Below are 27,362 nucleotides of genomic sequence, written 5' to 3' on the forward strand. Positions count from 1 at the left end.
TGGTCTCCACTCTCACTAAGTGTTGGTGAAGATGCTAAAGGAGTTAGAGGACGCTGAGTGCACAAAACTTTAAACATCCCACATACGAATGGCTCATTTTGTCCTAAAGAACGCTTGTTTTTATTTACTTCTTTTTCATGTAATCACTTGATTACATTCACTTTATTTGAGAAATAAGAAGGAAATACCAGCGAAAAATTGATGACTCAGGTGGAATGGCAATTGAATTTATGTGCACATACATTAAATGCGGCTTCATGCTAGAAAAGAATTTGAAACGTCATAAAATGAGCTTTACTGCGCATCAATTAATATGCTTTAAGATGCAAATATATCTACCTGTATTGACCCGCTGCCAGCCCACAGTAAATGGAGTTTTTGTCTGGATGATGTAGCTGGTGATGGGGCTGCCGTTGTCTCTGCCGGGGCTCCACGCCAGCTGGGCCGTGCTGTCTGTCACCTCCTCCACCGTCACTGATTCCGGGGGGCTGGGAGGGCCTGGCTCGAACACAGGGAACAGGCACCGTGAGGAAGTCGCACATTGCAGAAGATGCACAGACGACGGCTCTCCAGAATGTGCTTCCACATTCTGAGAAGAAAAAAATGCGAGCAGCCGCAAACAGTCGTCGGAAAACACACATCCGAACCCAAACTGTAATGCTCCGCGGCTCCAGAGCGGCGCCCTTCACGAGAAAATAAAAGTCAATTCAGGATTTATCCTCTTCTTCTCCCCCCCCCCAACATGTAATCCCTGCCTTCCATGGTCCTCCCGGTAATGGATCGATTGAAACAGCGGATGAGCGGGGAGTCAAATTAAAAGCTAAAAGATGAAGACGGGGCCCCTGGCAGACCCAAGGAGCCAAAGTTTTATCATTTATTTGAATGATCCCACCAATTAAGCGGTGTGATGTTTTTCTTTAGCTCCATGTTTTATTGGATGCGTTGGCTCATCAGAAATAATGGACCACTGGAGAACAGTGAGTCAGACTGCTGAATAATGAGAATAATAATAAAAAAAAACACGCTATCAACTCCGCTCAGAGAAACGACTTCTAATTTAAAGCTAAACATTTTAATTATCGACTTGATCTTCATAAACAATCTGGGTAAAAGAAAACCAGAATAGTAATCCTCAACGAGTAACAGCTGATCTACAGCTTACCCCTTTATACTACAGCCCACGAATATTTACCCTTAGAGCTGTGGCTTTAGAGATATTGATCACTTTAAAACTCATTAGTGGCTCCCCAATAACGAAAAAAAAAACAACAAAAACCTTTAATATGCTGGCCTCATTAATACATATTAATGAGGCCAGACAATCAAAGATCAATTCCTTATCCTCTTAATTATATTTGGTTGGCTGAAGGCAACAGGATGCAGCGAGTCTCCCTGGAGCGTTTCAATGATCTCTCATTAACATGGAGAGACAAGTGTCAGTCTAGGTCTTTATTTCTCACTCGGCGCAGGCAGACGGCAAAATTATGCTGATTTGATTTGAATCTCACCCAACTTTGTGAAATGTACACTGTCTCTTGTCAGTCCTGAATATCAGCGTGACGAAACAATGATAAATCTCAAGCAGTAAACAGAATAGAGTGACTGACGTGCCTCTTTTATTTTTGTTTTCAGGGCCATGATGGGGATGCAGCTGTCAAACTATAGCGAGGCGCGTCCTCCAAATGGTTTGAATGTTATTGACCATGATGTTATCTTTACACAGCGACCTTCTCCATCGCCGTCCTCCTCATCCGGAGGAGTGTTTGTGAGGCATCATCTGAAGCATTAACTGCTGCTATTGTGGAAAACAAGCACCCGGATGATCACTCAGGAGCCTTTTGTGTCAGAAGCGATTAGCAGTGACCTTCAGTGCGGCGAGGGGAGGGGACCAAAAACAAGACTAAAAATCACACTCTGAAACATGACTAAAATAGAGAATTATAAAAAGAAATGTGCAAATAACACTGGTAATTGCATTTGCTGTGACTGCAAAGGGCAACGTGCTGTTTATTTCTTTACTCAGACTGTAATAATCAAAATAGAAAATGATTACAACTGATAAGCTCTATGAGTTGTTGTCACTGGGTTAATGAATGAGCTTTCACTCACTTTGGCAAGAAAGTCAGTAGTTTTTGATTGCATTCGGAAAGGCTTAAATTCGAGAATAATTTCACATTTTTTTTCCTAAATTCAACTGCACCGCCTTGATTCTACGACCTTTTCTTTCTTGATACCTGACATTAAAGCTTAACTTGGAACGGTCAGGATTACCAAAAATTACTTCCAATCACAAGATGTCATAGAAAGTTTTTCCTACTCTCTTTAAAAGTTTTAAACTTTTGATTAATTTACAGCTTATATAGAGTCGTTTAAAAGCCAACCTATAGATGTTTTTAAGGAAACACATCAAATACATTTCTTTCTTCTGTAACATCATGGGGAAATAAAAAGAAAAACAGAATAGAAACTGATGTAAACTTTTGAATAGAAAGAAAGTTGTTGCTCTCATTATGTCACCATTTACCAAATAGCAATGATTTTGGTAGTACTGATTGACCCAAATCCCAAAACTTTAGCTGGATTTCATTTTAGACAGTGAAAAATGATTGTGTGTATTATTTGTAATGACAACACAGTCTCATTGTTACGTTAAAAAGTCTGATTTCTTTCCGGTCCATGAATATTCACTGCTAGCGAAAGCACTTTGTTTTTTTTAGAACTAGACATGCTAGCCTCACAAACCAAAATGTTTGAAAAACCAGCTGCTCTGTAATCATTTTTCCAATGTTTTAATAGCCTAGAATGATTTCTTAGAGTAGAGCTGCATCCAGCGCAGTGACTCTTCTCCAACAGCACCTCTGCTCCTAATAAGAATAATTAATGACCGTTTAAGTCAGGAAGGTTTCCTAAATTAAACTCTATAGTGACCATAAAATGAAAGGATAATTTAACAATTTAACCCATCTAATTATAAATCAGGCCTTATCTTGGACTGACCTGCACTTTATTTTAAATTCAAAAGAACTCATGCCATATTTCTGACTTTTGTGGTCTTGCGTCTGCAAAAAAAGATGAAAAATATAAAACAGTTAAGCTGCAACATGCCTTACACACAAAACCTTCCGACAGTAGCCAAGAGGATTTCATCATTCACAGATTTCTAATGTACCAGAAATAAGAATCCCAGTAATGTCACAGTTTTGAATAAAAAAAGTCTAAATTTTACTTACTACATATGTATCAGTCAAATTATTAATAACCATCTTTTTAAAAACATAGACTGCTTTTATTAAAAGCTGTTTGCAAGAGATAAGATGGTTACAGCATCACACCGGCTTGAAATTAGCATTGACACAAAAGAATTGCAATTGGCACTTCACAAATCGGTAAGTGCTGACGTAAACTACATCTTCAGATGCTTACAAGGCTAGACAGGTGGCATATAATTTATTTCACATTTATCGTTCACATATATGTCGAATTATTGCTAAATGTCTAGCTATAATTCAAACATCTACCTCCCAAATCAAGTGATACTGCAAAGCTAATTAACATCTCTTAATCTGAAGTTCATGCATCTGTAATGCAAATGCTGCCTTAAACACAGCGGCTTGCTCTAGCTAATAAAAACTGAACAAATGTAATTGTCTTTTATTTCAATAGGAAGGAGTAGGTATAACCTCAATTAGATTTTTCTTTTCAATGTTCATCAATACCATTCAGGGGGTTCTTAATGGATCTTTTCATCTAACGTGTAAACAAAAGAAGTGAAGGTCAGTGAGATGACCCTTTTTCCATTTCTTTTTTTGTAATTAAGTAGTCTGCCAGGTGGTTTACTGCATCAGCATATACTATAGCCATACATTCATTAGCAGCCCTCAAGCTGAGTAAAATTATTCAAAAGGAGAGATAAAAAAGAAAAAAAGACTCATCAGGCTTTGAAATCTCTGTGCGAGAATCCAATTTTAAGAGGGTGTAAGGAAATTATAGTTCTTTAGAGTACTCTTTGTCAAGTGCTCAAAAGCACGAGACGCACTGTGAGCTGTGAAGCAAAATATTATTTGCTCTGATTCAGTCAAGTGGAGCAAAGTAGAATGGATGATTCAACAGAGATGGAAAACAAAATGCAATCTAGGCTCTGAGGCGGTAAAAGAATTGGAATGTTTTGCGAAGACCCAAACAAGTTTACCTAAAAATCACAATGTAAACGACAAAACCAGACACAGCTAAAGGAATTACCCAAATAATTGATAGACAATTGAAGTTAGAGCCCATAACACCCTTTTGTGGTTCACCCTTGTAGTGAAGGGCGTCAATGACTGTCTTCGCTGTAGCAGTTTTCCCCATGACTGTGTATCCTTCTGTCCCATAGTGAGAGACATTTGAAAGGATCTGGAAACCTTTGCAGGTGTTTTGAGTTAATTAAGCTAATCTGTAGTCATTTTATTTTTGCGTTCAATTGGAAAAACCTTCTCCTGCGACCGCACTCTCACACACGCTCACAGCAGGAAGGCTAGGAAAAAATACTTTGTTGTTCTTGCATTATCCTATACATAATTCTTAAAAATAAATCATAATAAGATGAAAGTGGTATTTATGCAAACTGGAATGAGAAAAATCATTGCATTCAGAGTCAAGATGACAGAATTGGTCACTGCTGTCTAAATGGTTCAATCATAAGCTGCTTGGACAAAGGTAATGTTAGGACTTGCTGGTGTTTGAGTTTCATTTATGTTTCTGATTTTTGGCCAACAGGCCTAATTCTATTCAGTTCCTCAGGATTGCTTTCAAGGTATTTCTGTATCTGCTCATTCCTTCATATTTAGTGTATTTATTCTCACGTTCTGTTCTTTTAGAGTTCAGATTGTGCTGTGTCTGATTCTTTCCCCCATTGATTTGTTGCTGCTTTGAACCCCAGTTCAGCCTGTCTGTGTTTATTATTTAACCTCCCCACTGCCTGCCAGTTTGCTCCCATTCACAGCTGTCATCTATCTCCTGATTCCCCCTACGTCTGCACTCTCCCTGAGCCGTTTCCATTTGCCTCTGATTAGTTCTTCTGGTTGCTTTGTCAGTTCCACCTCTCCCTCAGTATATATAATCTCATCACTTCACATTGTTCCTCCCATTACTTTCCCAATTACTACGTCTGTCGCGATGCCTGTTGTCACTCTTCACTTCATGCCCCGTTTTCCCCGTGATCATCTTTGGGAGTGTTGATTTGTTTATTATTATCATTATTATTATATAATAATATGATTATAAAAGGCTCTGCACTCGGGATCTTCTACAATTCAATTGCTTTAGTGTTTGAAGATAAACTAAAGCACAACTTTGAGAAGAATCAACATATTAAATGCATGACTCATCTCAAACCACTCTGCCGAGTGAATCATTTCGCTCGCACATTTATTTTGAGTTTGTATGTTTGTATGCATAAGCTTACAAAAGAGCTGATAAAAATATAAAAAATAGCCCGTGCAGCTACGTGTAAACTATTAATGAATTGATGCCGGGGGTTTTTTTTCTTTCGCTTTTATTCCTTTGTGGCTCACAGAGGTGATGGAAGCAGGCCAACACGTGCATTCGGCACACATGCATGCAGCCTCTGCCATTTTGTTAAAGGTCTGCAGTGATCAAATAAAGACATTTCCTCCTTCCCATGGCTGGCTCTCTAACTCTAGCTTCATGCCTTTTTTGAAGCTATTCAATCCAAACCGTGAGACATCCGTGACAGCTGCCGTGAGCAGGAAGTGTAAATAATGCACAGTCTGAGTCACAGTCAAGTTTGTTTCCAGTCAGTTCTAGGCCAATCTATTCTCCCTGCCATGTTCCTGCTTCGACTTGAAAAGCAAGAATTTTTTATTTTTTTTTTTTTGCCTTACTTCTCACCGCTCATTACTGCGATTTGCCTTAAAACATCTTTAACATGCCAGGCTGAATAGCATGAATGGTAGGTATGCTTACAAGATAAAGTTATGGATCCAACCTTTTCAAATCCTGACACTGAGATCATCCCTCACCTCATCTGACATTTAGCACATTTGCGTTGTGTCAGTTTGCAAGGCTGCTATTGATCCGAGCCGGAAACAACAATCTCTTCTCGTACCTGCATTAAAGCATGGTCCCTCCTTAAAACAGAAGCTGTGACTCCTCTTAGCAAAAGTTATTTTGCTCTGCCAAGTGTGGCTTCCCACAGCTGTCTCTCTGGAGAAATGCATGCTACATGAACAACAACAAGCTCCTCTTCAAACGCATTCTGCTGTTGGGTAAATTCGCTACACTCAATATTGGATATTAGTCATTAGAAGGAGGCAGAGAAACAAAGAAGTGTAAAATATTAACTGTTATTGTTCTTAAAAATTTAAACTGCTTTGCCAATACATGAGAGTGAAAACAAAGTTTATATTTAATAACGACTTGTTATTAAATAAAAACAGACAAGGAAAACTATGTATTCCCATGATTTTCAGAATAACTTTGAAGAAACACGTGCAATCACTAAACCAATGCAAGTCAATTTAAGTTGAAAAACCCAGATGCCCTGAAGGTCTGCAGTTTGGAAAACCTCCTAAATCTTTCCATTACTTTAGAAGAGTTTCCATTATGCTATGCTGAACTTTTATCCCCCAAACTTAAGCTGCATTTCATTTGTCTCAGAAGTCATAACTCAGGTATGGGAATAATATTATGCTGAGTTCAATTTGGAAAATCTGTGAAATGTGCTATTTGTTGTGCTCAGTGACCAGGCTAAATAATATGAGTTTCTATTCTCTGCATTGAAATGATAAATGTCCTTTCTGGCACATTGTGCTTTAACAAGATACAATTTATCTGAAGTGCAGCTAAAAAGGAACTTGATGTAACTTTTACAATATTTTAACAACAAACTGAATTTGAACTCGAGATTGACCACAATACCAATTTCAAAGTCAGAGTTCTATATGCATGCAATTATTTATTTAACATCTTTGAACTCTGATATTTCATATTTATATTTAAAAATACCATTAATTACCCTTAATATTGAACTCTCAATTTCTCCTGGGCTTTTTGCAGTCTGTGTTTCGACTACTACTTTATGAACGTTATCTCGGCCGATGCTGAAAGTCAGTGCTCCTCACCTTAGCTGAGGAATGTCAAATGTCCAAAGAAAAATTAACCCTTTTGCAAAGTTAATCTAAAACCTATGTAAACCTTTAACTATCCTGAATTTAAAGGGAACGTTGATTGGGTTTACAGCCTGATGTTGTAAAACCTACAGATTATTTTAAGCAGTGGTCCGACTCTAAAGAATGACCTTAAGTTGATTTACAGATGATCCTTTACTTAAATCCGTCTCAAATATCTCAAATAAACATTGAACTTGTGCAGCATTACCATTTGTCATTTAAATGTAAAATCTGTTGCTGACACTCATTTCTGAAGAGTTGCAGTTATTTTCTATTAGTGCAAAACACATGGTGCAAAATATAAATTCTTTAAACCCCTGAATATTGACCATTGAATTTATCTCCTGTTACCACAGATGCCCAAAAGCAGGTATTCGACTTTAAAGGTTGCTGAAAAAATGTTTTCCAAATTCAAATAGATTAGCATCTTCCCTTTACAAAGCTCAGAGCGATAACTAAAGCAGTGCTAGCATTACAGGATAGCTGTCTGGGGTACATTTCTGCAAGTGGATAAGAAATATCCTGGCTCGTGGAACAGGTACCTGAAAAGGAAACTCACCTTTTGGCACCTGCTACAAGCTAAAGAAATAATTTCTGTTTAAGTTAAATCAGTCATCAACTTTGCAATAAAGACTGGAATTTATTTTTTTTTTTTCCATTTTAAAAAAATAAACCAATTAAAAATCCTGGCTGCAAGCCCTGTTTTAATTAGAGAGCGCCAAGCAGAGGGAAGGTTTTCTTACCTTTTACAATCAATACAGCTACGGCTGACAGGCTCTCCACGTCTGTGTCCACAACGCAGATATATTTGCCGGCGTGGTAAAGCTGAATGTTTCTGATCATCAGATCTCCGGCTGTTCTCTGCTAAGGAGAGAGGGCTTTATGTAGCATGAGAGATAACAGACCCTGGGGCAGCTCATTAAAGGAAGTACTGAAGTATGTATAAGCTGCAGTAAATAGCGAAGCCATGAATACTTGCAAGTTGTGAGAGGGAGTGATGTTGAACTAAGTGTGATCAGAGCAGATCACAGGTGGCTGAAATAAAAAGCGAGATCAAAAACTACTCCCCAAAATGTGTTTATAAAGACTTGTGTTTCTTTTGCTGACAAGGTTGCAGCTTTTTTTTTTTTTTTTTTTTTTTACAAGATTTCAAAAGGTCATCATCTACCCTTCGAAGATATGTTGCAAAAAATAATAATAAACAAGTATTGGGAAAAAAAAGCAACAATGCAGCCAGTTCCTCCACACTCATAGGATAAACAGACCGTCTACCTTTTCATCTAAGAGAAGACCCAAAAGCGGCGAACGGTAAATTAGCGGCGAAATTGTTCTACTGGCATTGGCAGCAAAACAAGGAAATATGGCAGCAGACCCAACGTGGTTTAATTATGGAAATTAAACTCCCCAAAGCAGCAAAGTTTAGTTGATAATCTCTTTGGAGTGAAGACATTCTGGTATTTCTGGGTAAGGACGCGCTATTCGGATAAGAACGCTGTCAGTGAGACGCAAGTGAAAAGAATGGCTGGTCTCCAGGGTGCGAAGACGTACAGAAAATGTTTTGTCATTTGAGTGTTTGCCACGCTTTGATTCCTTCTGAAGACATGTCTAATGATGTGCATCCACGTCCGCTTACGCAAGGCTGTGCAGCAGGCCATGTCAAAGCAGAATTCAAGGCGAACCTGGGCTTATTAAAAAGCAGATGAGCTGAGCTGAGACTGAGCTGGAGTTGAAGAAGACTACTTAAAGTGATTTCCACCTGTCACAATGGCTGAACACCTGGCACATTACCTACATAATGACTTTTATATGGGAACTGCATTTCAGCATAGGGACCGACTTGTTTCTATTCACAGAAATACAATTGGAAGCAGATAGGACTCCAATAATCTATTTGGACTTCCTTCCACAGATTTTCACCTAACCACGCTGGTTTTTTATGCTTCAGTGGAGACATTTAAAGTTGCAAAATGAATGATATCAAACTCGCCACAGCAATACTGGCCACTGTTAATACTTCCAAGAAATTTATTGTAGGCTCGTTAACTAGTCGTTTTTTAGCTTAATGGTAGAGATGGAGGGAAACATTTTGCACATTAAAAAAGGGAGACCCAAGAACTTTTCCAGAACTGGTTGAGTTTCACCTGGGTGTTTGAACAGGTGTTATGTGAATTTTTTTATTTATTTATTTATTTTTTCCCCACCAGGGGGTCTTTTTGTGGGCTTTAGTGTCCCTTATTCGAAAGTAGGCTGACAGGAAAGGGGGAAGAAGAGGTGGGAAGACAAACGTTGGCCGGGTCCGGGAATCAAACCCGTGAAATGTGGGTCGCGCTATCCCCTACGCCACCACAGCATGCCCGTTATGTGAGGTTTTAAAGAAATCATGGTTTTAATTACCAGAGTTACCTAAGATTTGTGTTGGTTGCCTCTTCAGTTCGACCTCATTTCATGTTCTGAAATACAAATTAATTTCTTTCTGGCCTGGCCAGAAAGAAAAATATTTTTTTCCAATGAATTCTGCTTTGACATGGCCAGGTCAAATGCAGGTGGTAATGCACTGATATTTAGCCATTCCAGCAAATCTGTGAAAGAAATCTGCACTGTGGTTTATTTAATTAACTGAAATGAAAACATTCTTAATACATGATCCACCACCAGCTTCATGAGGGGCATGTATGCTTGCTACTGTGTTGAAGGTTTTTTGGCAAATTAAACACAACAGCAATAAAGTCATTTGCTAGAGTCAAAAACATCAAAATAAGTTGATTACTTATTGAATAACCTGATTAACTTACTAATTCTACGTAATTTAAGTCTTAAATTTAGAACATAATGATTTTATTAAATCTTTGGAAAGGTTTTAAATTGGAACTTCTAAAACTGTCTTAAATAAAATGTGGCAACAATTGAGAGAAAGGTTTCATTGAAATGGCAAACAGGTGTAATGACTTTGAACTTGCATCAGCAGATAACAGGAGCCTAAGCATAAAAACGGATATAAACTCAAAATGTTTATCCTTTTAGGACATAAACATAAAAGATTCTGTTTAGAGTTTGTGATGCTAACCCTTCTAATTATGATTGCTAAACTAATGTAATATCAGTTAAATTCAGCTGGACTTTATTGTCTTTGAAAAGCAATTTTCAAAAACACACATTTAAAAAAAAAAAACTAGAAAAATGCAAAAGTCTTCATAAATTTTCAGCACAGAACAAAAGCGGGGAGAATCAGCAGAGTCCTCTCATACAGGAATTTATCAGTCTAACAGAAGGTATAATTGACCGCTTATGTCAGAAAGGAAATAAGTGTTTTTCCACAAAATTGGCTCCAGTGCTTAACCATGTCTGATGCTCAGCTTTCAGCTTAGATTAAATGTACTTCCTGTCACATGGGAGCTATCTGTCACCCAGTCAATATTTTCAGACCGGATTAAAGCATGCATTTGTATCTGTTTTAATTTGAATCTCTGTGGCTGATCATTGCACTGGCTGGTCTCTGACTAGCTAGTCTCTGATTGATGGTAGCAGTTTAACACAGCTTTTCTTAGCACTATTTGACGACGCTGATGGTGTTTAACAATTGACTTCAAATGGTGTTTCAGTGTAAAAGAGCAGCTGTGAACGCTACTGAATGACCTAAATTTTGATTAGAGAAATCAGAGGAAAGCACATTGGATATGCCGTTCTCTAAAGCATCAAAAAGGATCTTTGGATTTTGGCCAAGTAGAGTTGTTCATTCATGTCAACAGGTAAAGTGTAGTAAATAACTTACTACATCAAAACACATTTACCATAAGCTACCCTAAAATGTTCACTATGTAATTGTAGTACACAACTTTAAAATATTAGCTATAAATCCTTCTGCATATTTTCATGCAGGCTAGAGTAGCTAATCTCACGAGAAATTGACCGCCAGACAATATGTTTTGTAGGCAATTTTTGTTACAGTGATTTTGGGTCAGATACAGATTTTTCATTTCTTTTCTTATCCATTTTGAACAACTATCCAACCAAAACCGGTGCTGCTACACAACAAAAGAAGAAAAGCCACCAGAGTAGAGCAAAAAGAACTGCTAGAGAAACTGGAATGTAATGAGACCAGTGTTTGCTTTCAATTCAGAAACATTGAAAAGAATTGCTTCTGACAAGACCCCACCAGTGTGTGTTGTTTCCTAGAAAGTATTAGGGGCATTTTTTTTTTTATGTGTCAAGAATAAACAGGAGGAAAACAAAAGAAATGTTGTTTTCAGTTTCGTTAGATGTTGTCTATTTATTTTTTTGACTAAAATTATCCATCCAAAAAACGAAACTAATCCAGAAGTTTTAAATACGATGCTTAACATTTGGTTGGTTTATGACCCCACCTCCTCTTTTCAATAACACTTCATTTCTCTGGCTCAGCTAAGCTAAGAAACCACTACTGCATGCTGAGGACGTTGCCTATGGTAGTGGCAACACAAAGAACTGGTGCAAGTCAAATTTTACAACTACTTTAACACTCAAGCAAATTCGGTGAAAAACAATAAATTTAGTTCATTAGGGCTCCTAAAGAATAACTCAAAATATCTGATTAGTACACTTCTATGTATGAGTAAGGGTCACTCACGCCGCCTACAAGCTCGAAGTGGCCGTCTCCCTTGGTGATGAGCTGTCCATTAAATGCCCAGGAGAAGGACACATCCAGGACAGGATCACTGGCCACCTGGCAGGGCAACACGATGCTCTCCCCTACAATAATCTCCATGTCCACTGGTCCCTGAATGATTCTGGTTGGATCTGCCACAAAAAAAAAAAAAAAACAAAGTCTGAAGGATAGCCGCCAGACTTTAACAATAAACAAGGTGTCTCATTGCAAACAGAAAAGCAGACCTTTTGTTGATTTCACTGAAAACAGAAGCAGAGATGCAACACTTTCTGGAAAACAAGCTCTGTACAACAGTGAGTCACAGGCTTAGCCATGTTGTCTTTGTACAGAAAGGTCCCAGTCAAATACTGTGTGATTACATGCAGCCTGCTGCCTCTAAAATGGGTAATAGGATGACACAGATTGTATAATCTTCTGAAATCCTGATGGAAATTGCAATGCGCTGCTGATCAGATAAAACCGCACATAACAGGCTCCGGTGTAGATCTAGTACGGGAAATGAGGAGCGCCGCTTTAAAGTACACTAAAGCAATCATTTAGAGAAGTCCTCTGAGCTTCAAAAAGGCAAGATAATGAAAGTGAGGAAATCAGAGGAAGAAGGGGGAGCACAAAGGAAGAGAACTTGTACTCTTACATCTTTACGCTGAATGTCAAGGAGAAAAGTCGCTGGTAAAGAGTCAATGTCACGGTCAGAGCCGAGCATCACTGACTGGTTTGTGTCGATGATAAATACTCAAGTCATCTATAGAAATAACTGGCCTTGGTGATTATAGCGGCAGACAATATCATTCAGCACATTAACAAAACCAATAAGAAACCCGGAGAACACTAAGCTGTCACTCCAGAGGCGAAAAGAAAAAAAAAAGAAATGCATGTTCAACAATAACAGAATCCGTGACACCACCTCACTAATGCTTTCACTGCTTCCACTCAAGGCACTTTCACTTGCTGCAGTAAATTGGTTGTTTCAGCTGCTTTGAGGAAAACAGTGTTCAAGTACTTTGTCAAATACGTTCCGAGTGGATTATTGCAGCCTCACAAAACCCCTGAAAGACAAGCCTTTTCGAGTCACAGAGCACGTTTTGATTATGCAAGGAGAAAAAAAAAAAATTCAGCTTTTTGCCAAAGTATGCAAAAATGCTTTCTGCTAAACACAATTCTGAGAGCAAAATGTAAAAGGTTGCAATTGGTGAATGACCTAAATGCAGCAGCTCCTTCTTGTGATGACGCACACCGAGCAGTAAATTGTGCTTACTAAGTGGGGTGCAATTTAACAGCGCAGCTCACCTGTAACCAGGAGCCTTCCAGTTGTGCTCGACATCCCAAATCTGTTCCTGGCGAAGCACGTGTAGCTGCCTGCGTCCGACTTGCTCACATTGGCCAGCCTCAGAGTTCCGTCTGGAGAAAGTGTGATCCTGTGCAGGTGGAGGCAAACACAGACAGCAACAACATAAAGCTGAAAACTAGATGTATAAACATACAATTTGAATAAACCTTTTTTTTTGTTTTAGGTCAAAACTGTTTTATCATTTTCCTGTAATGATGAAGTTTACATAAATACCTATACGCTAAGCTTACTTTGCCTTTAAATGATCTGCGGAAGCTTAAATGACAAAATAACACTTCTTATTAAGCTATATGGCTCGGAATAAACTCTAGTGACTCTTGCAGTGAAACATCCACACATGATCCAGCTACTTTTCTCTCCTTTTTCCCTCCCGCCCGCAGAGCACCACTCCCCACTCAGCTCCTCCAGACTAGCGGCAGCAGCACTTAAACACCTGGTGGAACTAGGCATCTGCAGAGCTCATTATAAAAACTAAAATGCTCCTAATAATGGTTATAAACAACATCAATGGATGCAGAAGGATTATTGTACTGGAGGTTCTTAAAGAGATGGAGGCAAATTTTTAAATATGGTTATGATACAAAGTCAAGCTTCTGTTAAGCAACTTTAACTTCTGGTGGGGAAGAAAGTCTGATCTAAGAAAAGGAGAAAGTTAGGCGTCTTTATAAACTGTAGGTAAATGCCTTCCTCCAACTGGAACTTGTTTAATCAACATTTAATCAACGCATAAACACTTATTTAATTTTTTTCTGTGCTCCACACTTGCATCAGGATCTTATAATTAATCGCTGTTTGTATCTGGAGTCACTATTGATCAGATCAAGAGAGCAGAGCGTGGGAATAAATGCCAGTGCTGTCCTAATTGCATTCCCATGGACGACTGCTAACTAGTTGCTGTGATTACCTGTCGTTGGTGTGGATAGGAAGGTTCCCCTTCTTCCATAAAATGCTTGCTGTCGGGTAGGCCTGGGGCTTGCAGTCCAACGTCACCGTTGTTCCAGCTTTGGCTTTGAGCAAAGCTCTGAGGACATTCCCCGTGAAGTCCGGAGCAGAAGCTGATGGTGGTGGGGGTGAAAGCAAACTGTCTTTTAGCACAAGAGTGCAGGAGATCTCACAAGGCATTTGAAGCACTCTGTAATTCAATCTGTGAAAATCAATAAATGTTGAAGAGATGGAGACAGATGCTTTAATTATTTGTAATGAGAATGGAATGGATACGGAGAGTAACAAATCTGTGAGTTTTATTTTTTCTTGCTTGGGTCGCATTGAATAAAGGCATCAGTTAAAGTAATGCATACAAAATTACAAAGCAATTCTGTGTAAAAATTTAACTTTCTTTATCCCGTTTACATAAATATACGTTAAAGTATTCGCACCCATTCAATTTGATCAAGTATTTAGGGTATTTGTTCAATTTCTTTTAACCTATTTGAACAAATTAAGGCTGAAAATTTGTCAATTTGTCTACATGACACATTAATCACAGTCAAACGTTACAGAGAGCATACATAAATAGCAACTCTTCAGTCGTGGAAGAGTTAAGAGTTGTTCTTCTGGTGAATGTCTTTTACAACCTCTAAGATGTTTTCATAGAGGATAACTGTGTTTAGTTCTGGTTATTCTTCCATTGGCAGGACGCAGGTTTTCTATCTATGTTATAAACATAAGTATTCCACAGCATGAAGCTATCACTGCCATATTTTAGGGTGACATTCACAGCTAATTCTTCAACAAATAAGAGTTTTGTAGCCCAAATAATGTGTGACATAGTACAATATCAACTTTTTGTTTTTTTTTTCGTTTGTTTTGTTTTTTCAATTGAGGTCAGAACTGAGAAGCCAACGAATTATAGTTGTCCTGTCAACAGATTTTTGTTTTCACCTGAGCTATGAGTCTCCACAGCTCCTTCTGAATCACCATAGCAACTTCTCACTACTCTATTTACTATTTCGGTGACTTCTGAAGGTATTACATCAACAACACTTCACGATAATGCTTTACTTTGTGTTGGTCTAGCACATAAAATCCCCATAAAGGCTGTAATGCGACAACATATGAAAAAAATAATAATTTTAGAGTGAAAAATTAATTTTGTAAGGCAGTAGAAAGAAAAAAAAGAAGAATAAATATAAATGCGTTTGACACCACAAAATTATCCTCACTTGACCCCTCTATCCACTAAGCCATACAACCTTTAAGAAAGACAGTAAGATAACCTTTAGATTCTTTTGGTAACAATGATTTGGGGATTTAGGAGATAAATGCCATCCTACCTAAAACCATTAGTTCGGCCGCAAAATATATGACGCCGTGTTTGTTCTCAGCCACACACTGGTACATGCCAGCATCAGATAGCGTGAGCGGCGACACCGTAAGGACCCCATCCTCCACGTGGATCCTGTCCTGTGAAGACAGGGATGAAAGAAACAATTATTGCTTGAGAGTTAAGGGTAGCTTTTGCTTTTGCATGTCACAATCTGATAAATGTTGGTAAACAGAAGATTTTCAAAAACATTGCCGGCGTTTGCAGATTAAATCAAGATAGTGCGGTTTTTATTCCTTTTAGGTTCTGTGTGTACGTCGTTCTTAATAAAACCATGCTTAGTTTATTTTAAAAAAGGAGTGATCAAGTCTTACTATTTCATCACTTGTCCTGCGTACAGCATACAAATCATGAGACATACTGCTCTCTTTACATATATTAGGACTCCTGAAAAAGATCTTTTAAAAGCATTAAGCTAATGTTATCTTTTATTGCAGTTGCATCATCACATGCTAGAAAAGTTGAACAAATTCCACCTTTAACTTGTCTAAATTTCAGGAGGGTTAAAGAAAAAAATCAAAATCCACAGTACACTTACTGATTCATGTACAGTTTTTGTTACACTAGTCAGTCATCCTGTGAACCCCGTTTTAAAACTACAGAGCAGTTTGTCTACCTGAGCAAACAGCCCAACCTATTATAGTATGATGTGGAGAAAAAATGTGGACAGACTCAAAACTTTATGTCAGGGAAAGGCAACTTTCAGCAGCAACTAGAAATGTACCTCATAGTTACCTGTAGTAACTAATCAGCACAAACTCTGTACAGTTACAAAAATATGTATAATCTATGTATCTAGCATCAGCTATGCTTGCTCAAACTACTTTATTCCTTTTAAAAAATACAACAAATCCACAATCAATTATACATTTCCATGTTATTAAGTTTTACAACATAATAAAATTGAATTAAAAAAGGACAAAATTCATTGTTCACTGATGACAGAACTATATGAAATCCTATGTTTTAATGTCTTTTGAAAACCAGCGTAAAAGGATAGGATAGAGTCTCATAAATGCTAGAACATATGAGACAGAAGAGAAGTTTCAGAAGGTGAAATATGATTGTTTCTGGTCACAGATCTGTGGAAGAAAAAAAAATTTTGTTTTGGAGGGCCAGAGCGGTGCAATACACAGGAATAAAGGGTCTGGATCAACGGCTAACTAACGATCCTTTGGTCAGTGTGAATGACACCAGTTTCTTTGTAGAGATGAGAGAACAATCAGAGCAACAGTCAGTCAATAATGTCTTTATCGTAGCGTGGCAAACAGAAGCCATTACTTACTGAAAGAAACAAGACAGCCTACAGAATCTCAGACCAGGTGAAGCCAAATCCTCTGACTCATGTTACAAAGATTGGACCAAGCTTGTTTTTTTTTCTTCAATACTTTCAGGAAAAGAAATCACCGAGCATCATTTTATCAGTACCATCACTAACCAGAGTAAAGAAAGCAGCATCTTCTGGGAACATATCTCGGCAAGAGGAAGTGGGAAACAAGTCAGGGTAAAGGGCAGAGTGCTTATGATCTGTGGTTTACATTTGAACAAGTCAACCCACTGAAGTTGGAGTAAGATGACACAAAACGCCGCTTCAGGAAAGATCTAGAACTATTCTGGGACCACCCAGTGAGAAATGGATCAGAACCAAGAGCTCTGGAGAGAACTGAACACGGCTCGGCAATACAACTCCCCATCCCATCTGGTACAGCTGAAGTATTTCTGCCAAGAGCACTGGACAACGCTTCCAAATGAAAGGTGTACCGGGCTTGTAGGAATTACGTGGAAATCTCAAGGCTGCTGTTGTTGCCATGGATCCGTAAACCAACAACTATGAGTGAGAGTGATAAACACATGTTGTGTGTTTCCCAGTATCGCATGCTGTGAATGTGAATGCATAGTTTCTGACTAAAGTATTTACCGCCATCAAGTGTTGCAGTCTAATATATTTTATTAGATTTTTTTAGATGATTGACTAACAAAACTAGTATTTTTATAAAAAGTTAGAGCAGGGATGCCAAATTTATTTTCTTTTTTTTTGGGCCATATCAAAAATGTAAATGTTCTTAAAGGGCCAATTGTGCCAAAATGTATAGATAGGACTCATTAAACTGTTAACATATCAATAAATAGCTGTTGGTTTCAGCATTCAATAAGTGTTTCTTAAAATGAAACAATATTGAACGTCTATCCAGGATTTTGTGATTGATTTTGTGTTTTCCTGCAATCAAAATCACAGATTTTGTGGTGCTAATTCAGAAATATTTCCAAGTAATCTTTGTGATATTTGAGCTTCTGTACGATGTTAAATGTGACTTTTTAACAATCGCTGTATTAGTCACGGACTACAACTTAACATTACGTAAGGCTGAGGTAGCAGTCACTTAAGCAAAATTGGTCTGTAAAATCTGAAAAAAAGTTGATTTTGTGTGAATTTAGCCCAAGTTTTGCAGATTTGTGAACAACTGGAGGGAAATATTGATGTAATTTGGAATCTAGAGGGTCACATAAAAGTTACGGTGGCCTCGAGTTTGACACATGTGAGTTAGAGTATTGTTCCTCTGTTCTTCTTAGGCAAAAACAATGCACACAGAAATATGGCTTTTCTAAGACGCTGATGCTGAAAAGGCTACAAAATGCTCCAATATTGCAAGGCCAGTTTTAATATTGAGTGAAACCTAAAAATAAAACTATTTTTAGGCAGTTGAATGTATTTATTTTACATACAAATGACCAAAAAGTAAAGTTACTAATATATAGGAAGCACGTCATGCTAGTGAAATGGCATTGGTTTAATTTCTAAGTGTGTGGGCATTCAGTCAGTTATCTGATAACTAAAATACAGATGAAAAGAATAATTTCAACGTCAAATAATGATGAGGCAAAATAAAGAAAAAGAACATAATTCAGTATTTAGATTTAAATATTTACTAGATATTTACTGTATCTAGTAAGATATTCCCAATGGTTTTCAATGTGGCTAAATTACTACGCTGGAAAAATGAGATGCATTCATTTCTATAATATCAAGTCACACTTCTGTTTTAAAGTCATTTTCATTTTTATTATCCAAACTATAAAATATATTTTTTAAGATTTTGCTCATCCTTTTTGACATTGACAAGGAGAAACTATTGAAAACAAAAATCAAATAACCACTTATTTAATGTTTTTTTTAATACGTTTTTATAAAAGGAAGATGAAATGACCAAAATAAACTAAAAAGCAACAGAACAAATGGTTCATGGACCATACACCATACAGGTGAGTGAAAACGTTTAGTTTATTGGATACAAAGGGGTTAGAAAGTAAGGGGGGGTTGAATGAAAATGCACATCACAATTCTAAAGTTTCATTTCATTTCCTTCCATTAGCATGCACGACATTGTGCTTGTAAATCATGTGAAATCCCAGTAAAATACAATGAAGTTTATACTTGTAAAATATTAAAAGTTAAATTGGTACAAATGCTTCTTTCTGCAAGGCGCTGCAGATTCTCTTTTCCTCTGAGACATTAAGATGCCAAGAAAATATAGAGTGACATTTAAGAATGCCTCTTTAATAATGATTTAAAACTCATTATATTTGCTGTGTAATTCAGTGTGTCTAGCAGTGAGCTTTTTTAAGGGTAAAAAAACAAGACAAAAAAAAAAAAAACTTTTCAGCAGCCAGTTAAAATCAGCCAAGTTTAAAGCAACTGAGCTGAGAATATGCCAGACGTGCGTGCTTGTCTTTTGTGGTTTGGACTGAGGTGTGCAGTCCCATATAGTATATTTCACAGTAGATTAAGCCCATTGTCCCTAAATCTCAAGGAGCTTAAACATGCACCATGAATAATGAAAAACAACTCTCGACTCCATTCAAATGAAATGGAGCAATCTCTTGGGAACTCGACTGATCCGCTCTCTAAGAAGCTGTAATCTGCCAAGGTGAAGCAGAACCAGCCCCAGCGAAATCCAAGTCTCATCACTGGCACACCTTCGCGAGATGTTTACACTCTTATCCAACGCGCTGGAAAAACCGACAACAAGCTCTCACGCCGCACTTCTCTGAATAAAATTGCTGAGCTGCGGGTGCAGATTAAGTATGTAAAATGAAACGCTTTTAGACGGCGGTGATTTACCTCTGAGAGGAGCTGCTGGCCATTCTTCAGCCAAGCGTAGGAGGGTTTGGGCTTTCCGTTGGCCCGGCACTCCCAGTGCAGTCTCTCCTCTATGGCCATTCCCGTGTCCTTCATGGTCTGGATCCACTGAGGCTTGGCTGAGGACACAGAAATACCTCTCTTATGAAATATCTCACAAGAACCCAGAGGAAGGCTCTTTTTAAGGAAGCGGCACCGGGCCATTAAGTATGCCACTTCCCAAATAGTTCAAAGGAAGCACAGATTGGCAGCTCAAACAGGATGGGCTTGTCCTTAAGGGGGAAGAGAGAAACGATTGAATATTTCATCACTCAAATGTTTCGCGAGCCTGTGGCAACACAAGATTACCATTAAACACTGAACCACACAGCGGAAACCTTCTCACCACTGGTAGAGTGCACATGACATCGCCACCCAACCCAACCTGTCACCTTAAGTGTGTGTAAAAAAACCCCATCAACCCTGCACATAACTTCCAGCATTACATATGCACAACTTTTCAGATTTTTTTTTTCTGTTGTTTTTTTACTTTTTATTTTATTTTTTTATGGGAAGAATGCAGCGCTCATAATAAGCACAGCTCCTTTGCAGGCGCCAAGCATGCTGTCAGTTTCAATGTCACAGGTGTCATTTTCGCTTCTGTAATGAATTCACAGAAAAAGGCAGCAGCCGGAATGAGCCAAGGGGGCAAACTTTAAATAGAACAATCGCAAAACAATAAAATAATAAAAATATTAAAACCAAGCAGACGTCTTTTTTAAAAAAAAATCTCCAATTACACTCTAACAATAATGAAATTCCCATGTTTCTCACGCTACTATATTTTAAGGTGAAAGTGTAAAAGGGTAAACATTTTGAAACTTTTTCAGTTGTTTTCCAACTCTAGAAAAAAAAATAAAAATCTCATACATTCATAAGTGGAAGCATGCAAACTTAAACAGAAAAGCCACACATCCAAGACTAGAACCAGAAAGACCATCTTACTACGAGGCAGCACAGCTAACCGCTAAACCTGTAAATATTTATTATGTGAGCTCTTTAAAAATGTACGCGCGAAAAAAAACCCTCTCCTGTAGAGGTAAATGATTTAAACAAAAGACGTCACCAATACAGTAGGAGAACAAATATTTTGTTTAAATATGAAAATTATTCATAATCTAATTCCTCCTGTGTGTTGCTTTACAAGGCTGTCCATAAATTAAACAAAAATAATTAAACTTTGTGAAACATATTTTCAATGAGCAGGACTTTTTTTTGTAGTTTAAAATGGGTTTTGAATAAAACCTCTTTAAAATTTCTGAATATTTCAAAGGTTATGCTGAGACTTTGGGTTCTTTTTAGCCCAGTATCTTGCATTTCTTTGTTGATATTTACGCATTTTTTTATCTGAGGAGCTGGGATTACATAGTTGAACTTCAGAATTACGTTTTCAGGTCCTTTTTGAGGCTTTTGCTGAAGTTTCCTTATGAAACTTCAGCAAAAGTTTCATAAGGAATCTGAAGTTTCCTTATGAAACTTCAGATTCTGTTTATGTTACATACAGACTTCTGCGCGCAAAAACTGCTTGAATACGTGAATTAAATATTTGTGCAAATATGTACATTTCTTAATAGCCTTACTGATGGTAACAAACGTGTTTCTTGAAAAAAAACCAAATAAAAATCACATACCGTAAAAAGCCAGCCGACCAGTAGCTGTGTTTCTTCCCATTTTGTTCTCCGCCACACTATTCCCTCCTGTATCGTCCTGCTGGAAGCTCGGAATCTCCAGCACTGCATTTGAATACTTCATTTTGACTTTGCTGGGAAATGGGACTCCGTTAGCCCTCCTCCAGGTGATTTCTGGAACGGGGCTGCATCAAAAAAAGTAGGCAAATTTAGATCAGGTCGTAATAATGAGCGATAATGAAGCATTTGATGGACTATAAAAGCGTCCTTTGTGTATTTTTGTGGATAAATGGTTCAGATTAAGCCCAATCCAACCATGAAAATAAAAAAAAAAGCTTTTCAGCATGAGTTTTAAAACCAATCATGACTTTTTTTTCCCCATTCCACACACTGAGAAATATAATTACAAGAGGATGTTTTTATTTATGTATTTTTTTAAACCTAAAGGTTTGTCTTCTGGAATGATGGGCAAAGGAAACCTGAAAACACTCTTCGAGGAATTTGACTTACTTCCCAAGGGCGAAGCACTCCAGAGTAACTGTTGATCCTTTCGAAGAAGGTACATTATCTGGAAAATTAACTTCTATTTTTGGCTCGTATTCGCCCATCACTCCTGTAAGGAGCAAGCACAAGAACCTGCTCAGTCTTCTATTATTTATGACTTACCTACAATAATACTGGCACGGAGGTTCAAGCAATGACACTAAGGACAAATAAAAGACAAAATGAACAAACATTCTCTAATGAGAATACTTTTAGCAGCGCATCACTTAAATGTACAGTCACTGGATGTTGTGCAGAGCCAGCGAGGAATAACTCAAAACACAGCGAGAGAGGGGGGGAATTAATGTCTTGTTTTTTTCAGTCAGCAGCTTCTTATCTATTATTTCAAAGCTTGAGTGGGCAATTTTATTATTTATATCATTATTCAGGGAAAGGCGCAGAAGACGGGGATCAGACAGTGATGCAATAGGATTTAAATTTATGCAGCTACATGTACAGTACACTGAGTGGAAACTAACTGGTTGAGCCACCAGAACACTCAATGTAATGGTCCAGTGACGTATGACTCATGTTTAATTCATCTGAGGCAATCTTTATTCAGTCTTTCTATGAAACCATATCAGGGAACAGAACAATCCTGAAAATTCACGTGAAAGCAGGAGGAAGGTCTTTAAAGGGGAACGCAAATTATGAGGAGGCTAAGTCAGCACAGGGGGACGTTTGGGGGATTTGTTTGTTGAAAACCAAATATGTATGACAAGCTACTGGTACTTAGGGACTTAAATGCAGCGATGGACAACAAAAAGAGTTCTTTGATAATCTGGTGACAAAAGAGACATCAAGAAAAATAAATAAATGAAAAAATTGTTGAATGTCATGAACGTTTGCAGCATCTTACCGTCTGTCCTGAGGATCAGAGAAGTGGGCGAGCTCTGAACCTTGCCTTTTGTGATGCTGTTCATCACCACGCATGTGTAGTTCCCCACATCAGAGGGCTCTACCTTAGCTATGTAAAGGTTTCCCGTCTGCTGGGAGACAAATCGCCGATTGTCTTGCTGAACAAAGTATGGATACTCATTGAAGACCCATGCATATGTAAGGTCTGAAAGACAAACAATCAGACATGCAAGCAATTGATGAACACTCTTAAGACATGACTTAATATGTTACTTTATTACTGATGTAATCATGTTTATTATTTTTAAACATGATTAAGAACTACAATTTATATAAAAGCCTGAGAAACTTCTCCAAGTTTTTGCAGTTGTATTTTCTTAATTTCTGCACTGGATTCACAAAGCAGATTGCACTAAATACAATGCAGACACTAACACGTTAATAAAGTCCAGGAAATGGGGGCAATTTGCAATTTGAAAATTTTTACATGAAATCTACAGAAAAGTAGTGCTTTACATTTTATGATTATTTAAGAAAACACACACACACACACACAAACTGCATGCCACAACCTGAGGAGGCATTCTGATTTTCAATTTTGAGTGCACCATCTAATCGGAGACTTCTTGTTATGATGGTGTTTTTAAATTGTTGCCTGTGAGTATCTACCTCCTGATGAAGTGGGTGTCCCACACAGTAACACCACTCCTTGTCCCTCTCGGACTGACACAGCGCTTCTGGTGTGAACTTTGAAATGATCTAAATCTGAGGAAAGACAAAAGAAACAACCAACCATCAAGATTCTAGTTGTTCCTTATCAAGGAGGGAAAAGCACAGGAGTGTGTGAAACAAGACATTTTTAAAAAACTGATGCATTGCTACGGAAAATGAGAACTGTTTTTTTCGGAGAAAAGAAAAGCTGCTTAATCTAAATTCCACTGTGTGATATTATTAGGCAAATTGTATTCACCTGGATTAAATTATTTTTGAACAAATACTGTGCACTCAGACAGTCTGAAATGTCATTAGGCCTCAAACCTCAATGTTTGACAATAGGAAAGTGAATTTTGCCTTTCTCTGGGGAATAATTATGTGAACACATTAGGCAGCTGAAGTAACAGAGGAGACTTTTCCAAAATTTCCTTTTACATGTTGCAGTTTAATGGGTTTTGAATTTTAAAGAGCAAATACATTGCAAATAAATCACAATTCTATTACCTCTATTGTAAACAAAAAAATAAACACAAAATATAATTAAGTAAAGGTAACATCTATATGACTGATAGTATGACGTTTTCTTTCTATTTTCTTTGTCAAAACATCTGACTGGAAGGAGTCAAGTTGATTTTTGACCGCTTATTGTTAGTAGAAAACGGCAAGTGCTCTTATTTTCCCTCTGAGACTGAAATCTTCTGTGCAGAAAAAGTAGAAGGGCTTTTGTTAGAGTAAATAGGTGAGGAATAAGATTTCTCCTCACCAGCCACAAATAGCATCTTTATTCAATATTCTTTTTGGCCCAGAGTAATTAAACAATTAGAATGTTATCTTAAGCAGAAGGAACAATGAAGAAAGAGGACAGAGCTCATGCCACTGTTACAACATAACTCGAGCAAGGTGAAATGCTTGTCTGCATAAAATTTATGTGGTAGGAAAATCTGTTGTTTTAACATATTTATCTGGTGTCCACATTGTCAGTACATCCACTGCTGCCACCAGGTCTCAAAAGATGAGACTAAATACTGATTTTACAAAGTCAGTAATTTGCATAACAACTACAATGTATATGTATTTCTTTTTCTCCCAAAATGAATGATGTAACCTCTGAATCGCTTTCTGTCTTTGTTTTCCTTTACCACATCTTTTAGCACCTCGCATTTGCATCTGTGAAAATCGTATACAATGGCATTAGAGTGTTATAGCTGACTTTGTGTTTGTTTCTTCTAATGACATTTTCAGTTATTTGCACCTTGTCATGAAAATGTGCACAGGAAGCATGATTAAGTCGGAGTGCTCACTTGCCTAATGAATAGCTATCTAATGCATGACATGAAAACTGAGAAAAGGCATTGACGGGTTTATGGAAAAAGTGAAACCACAGAAACAGAGTCTGTGAGAGATTAAACACTGAAACATTGCAGCTGCACTGGTTTATTCCAAATGTTTCTTTTTCTAAGTACAGCTTTGCTGCAGTTTTGAGTAAAAGTACCAGACATATTAATTAACTTACAGGCAAACTGTAGACTTGCTCTCCTGCTCAGTATAGCTCCTACAGTGTTGTAGGCCATACACTGATACATCCCTACATCCTGGTAGCGGTCCAGATTGCCTATAATGAGGTTGCCCCCAGACAGACGCCGCCGATGATCCAGGCCCAGATTTATGAGAGTCCCGTTCAGTGACCATCTGTGAGGGCAAACACACCATCAGTTGGCGGCAAAATCGTGGTCCATCTTTTTCTCGCAATCAAGGTGGTGTTACAAGGCGTGAATGGAAAACACAACTCAGAATGGTGGAAGAAGACATTCACTATGTGGCAGACATAGAGACCCTGCTAAAGGAATACATACTTTATGGACTGTTCTTAACTTTGTCATTTTACAGATACAAACATGAATGTATTTCATTGAGATTTCCTGTAAAAGACCAACAAACTTTCACATGTGAAGTGGAAGGACAACTTGTACAATTCAAAATTTTAAAAGTGTAGCATGCATTTATATTTAGCATGGCTTCAGTCAATAACTTCAAAAAACACTAGGAGGAGCACTCCGTAGTAGTGTCCTTCCATGCCAACAAAGTCTATATCTATACCTTATACTGTTTTGTGGTGTTGCATAGGTATCAGCTTAAATCCAGTAGAGGCGGGCTCCATAATAGACCGCTGCCCCGTTCTATCGGTAACTACACTACAACAGCAGAGAGTCTTTGGTGTTCCAAGGACCCCCAGAGAACCAGTAGTTCCCGGCACATGGACCAAGTCTTCAAGTCCCACTGGCCTCTCTCCCCAACTTAACATACCCCAAGTAAGCACTACCCAAGTCAACAACCCCACTCCTAAACTCAAACCTTATTCTATCCCAGTGGTACCACAGCCAAATAGCACTGCAACAACCATAACTATTTGAGAGGCATCCTGGAGCAAAGATGGCCACCCTACAGGGAACCAGAGAAAGCTCCAAGCCCATCAAGAAACCTGTCCTATACCAGATAACAACAGTCAGTAACATCAACAAGCCAGGTAAGATTGCACAGGGAGCAATATACCATCTCCCACTTGACTACAAAAACTCTCATGCCACACCCATTGTCACCACAGAGCAGCACCCACATAATCTCGGATTATTGTTCTCCATGTCTGGTAAGTGAATTTAGGTGGACAAAGTATCTTGGTAAGTTAGCAGATAGGCCAAGATGATAGATTGACCAGTTGTCTGCAAGATTTTAAAAGCTTGGAAAGTTGTACCATCACCAGACCCTGTACTCAACAAAATTCTCAACAATTTCATGACTGACCAGTCGGGTGTGCTCTTTGGTCCTCCTTATTTAGGTAGTTTTCTCCACTAATGTGTATACCAAACCTCTGTGGCCTATATAAAACAGCCATTTTTACACTGAGAATAAATGAGGTACAAATGACCTCTAACAGGGTGACTTCTGCAGGTAATTTGTCTTATTGGGCTTTCATTCAGGTGTGATCACAGTCAAGTGAGCTGTTTTTTTTTATTTGTAAAACTAATCGCAAATCATACTCATTTTTGGTTCAACACTTCCAATTCCAATTAAAGACATGAAAAACTAGAGTTGTATCCAAATCTAAATGTTCAGTACGTGTAGGTATTTTTTCATGGCAATATAGGCTTGACTGAATGAGTTAATGGCTGCATCTTTAAATGAACATCAAGCTATATTGGTATCATGTTTACCATTAATCACTTCCTGCCAACGCATTAACACATCTTAAGTCAGGGAATGCATCTAAAACCTTGTTTTTAACCGTTCAACTCCTTTCTTACTGTGCGACCCTGTCACATCCTACCACCCCACGAAAACACACACATTTCCTGCTTCTTCCTTCACACCTTTTTTAAATTGATTTTCACACTTAGCATTGGCAAAGGAATGAAGCTAAAAGTCACCAAATAACCTCATAAGTTGCATACTAGTTGGCATTTTCATAGCATCATTGCATAACATTAGCATTCTAGCTTGCACCAGTCCTTCACATCTGCTCGCTTCTCTCATGTTTGCTGTTCTCACATACACAGAATTTCAATTCAGTCAAAATTCAAACAAAGTTGCTCTTCTGCTGATGTTTCTCATATAATGTATTTTTTAAAATCATCAAGTAAGAAGGTCAGATCCTAAGACAACTTAATAACATGTTGCTAAAGTTGAAAAGAGTAAGCAGGCTTTGCCTATATTTAAATATTAATCACTAATCAGGGAACAAGTTCGAAGTGGTAGAACGTCTCAAACATTTTCTGCTGCACCTCTTCAGCTCTGTCAAGCTTTAGGCTGCTAAGATCCCCATGAACCCCAAAGGACTGGGATTGAACACAGTGAATAATACCAAGCAATTGGCCGTGGTTCTTGTTTGATGGGCCACAAGTGTTTGCAAACTCATTATCGGCCTCAAAGCGCTTTGTCCCACTGGAAAACTGGTCTGCATGCCGG

At 38.0% G+C, this 27,362-nt stretch overlaps 1 protein-coding gene across 3 annotated transcripts in view; it reads right to left on the reverse strand.

Annotated features, from left to right (window-relative positions):
• The window catches only part of LOC122834659 (contactin-3-like), a 61,552-nt gene that overhangs the window by 20,985 nt on the left and 13,205 nt on the right, over positions 1–27,362 (reverse strand). For 2 of the 3 annotated variants that reach the window (XM_044123304.1, XM_044123281.1), the window contains exons 4-15: positions 24,916–25,091; positions 23,358–23,453; positions 22,690–22,893; positions 21,798–21,900; positions 21,291–21,472; positions 19,603–19,739; positions 15,433–15,562; positions 14,064–14,214; positions 13,099–13,226; positions 11,773–11,942; positions 7,913–8,033; positions 340–498 (exon numbers count right to left, since the gene is read on the reverse strand). In XM_044123304.1, the coding sequence (XP_043979239.1) occupies positions 340–498; positions 7,913–8,033; positions 11,773–11,942; positions 13,099–13,226; positions 14,064–14,214; positions 15,433–15,562; positions 19,603–19,739; positions 21,291–21,472; positions 21,798–21,900; positions 22,690–22,893; positions 23,358–23,453; positions 24,916–25,091 (1,757 nt within the window). The remainder of the gene's footprint in view (positions 1–339; positions 499–7,912; positions 8,034–11,772; positions 11,943–13,098; positions 13,227–14,063; positions 14,215–15,432; positions 15,563–19,602; positions 19,740–21,290; positions 21,473–21,797; positions 21,901–22,689; positions 22,894–23,357; positions 23,454–24,915; positions 25,092–27,362) is intronic. The other variant, XM_044123293.1, reaches the window with a different exon arrangement.

Source organism: Gambusia affinis, linkage group LG01, assembly GCF_019740435.1.
Source record: "Gambusia affinis linkage group LG01, SWU_Gaff_1.0, whole genome shotgun sequence".
Taxonomy (NCBI): Eukaryota; Metazoa; Chordata; class Actinopteri; order Cyprinodontiformes; family Poeciliidae; genus Gambusia; species Gambusia affinis.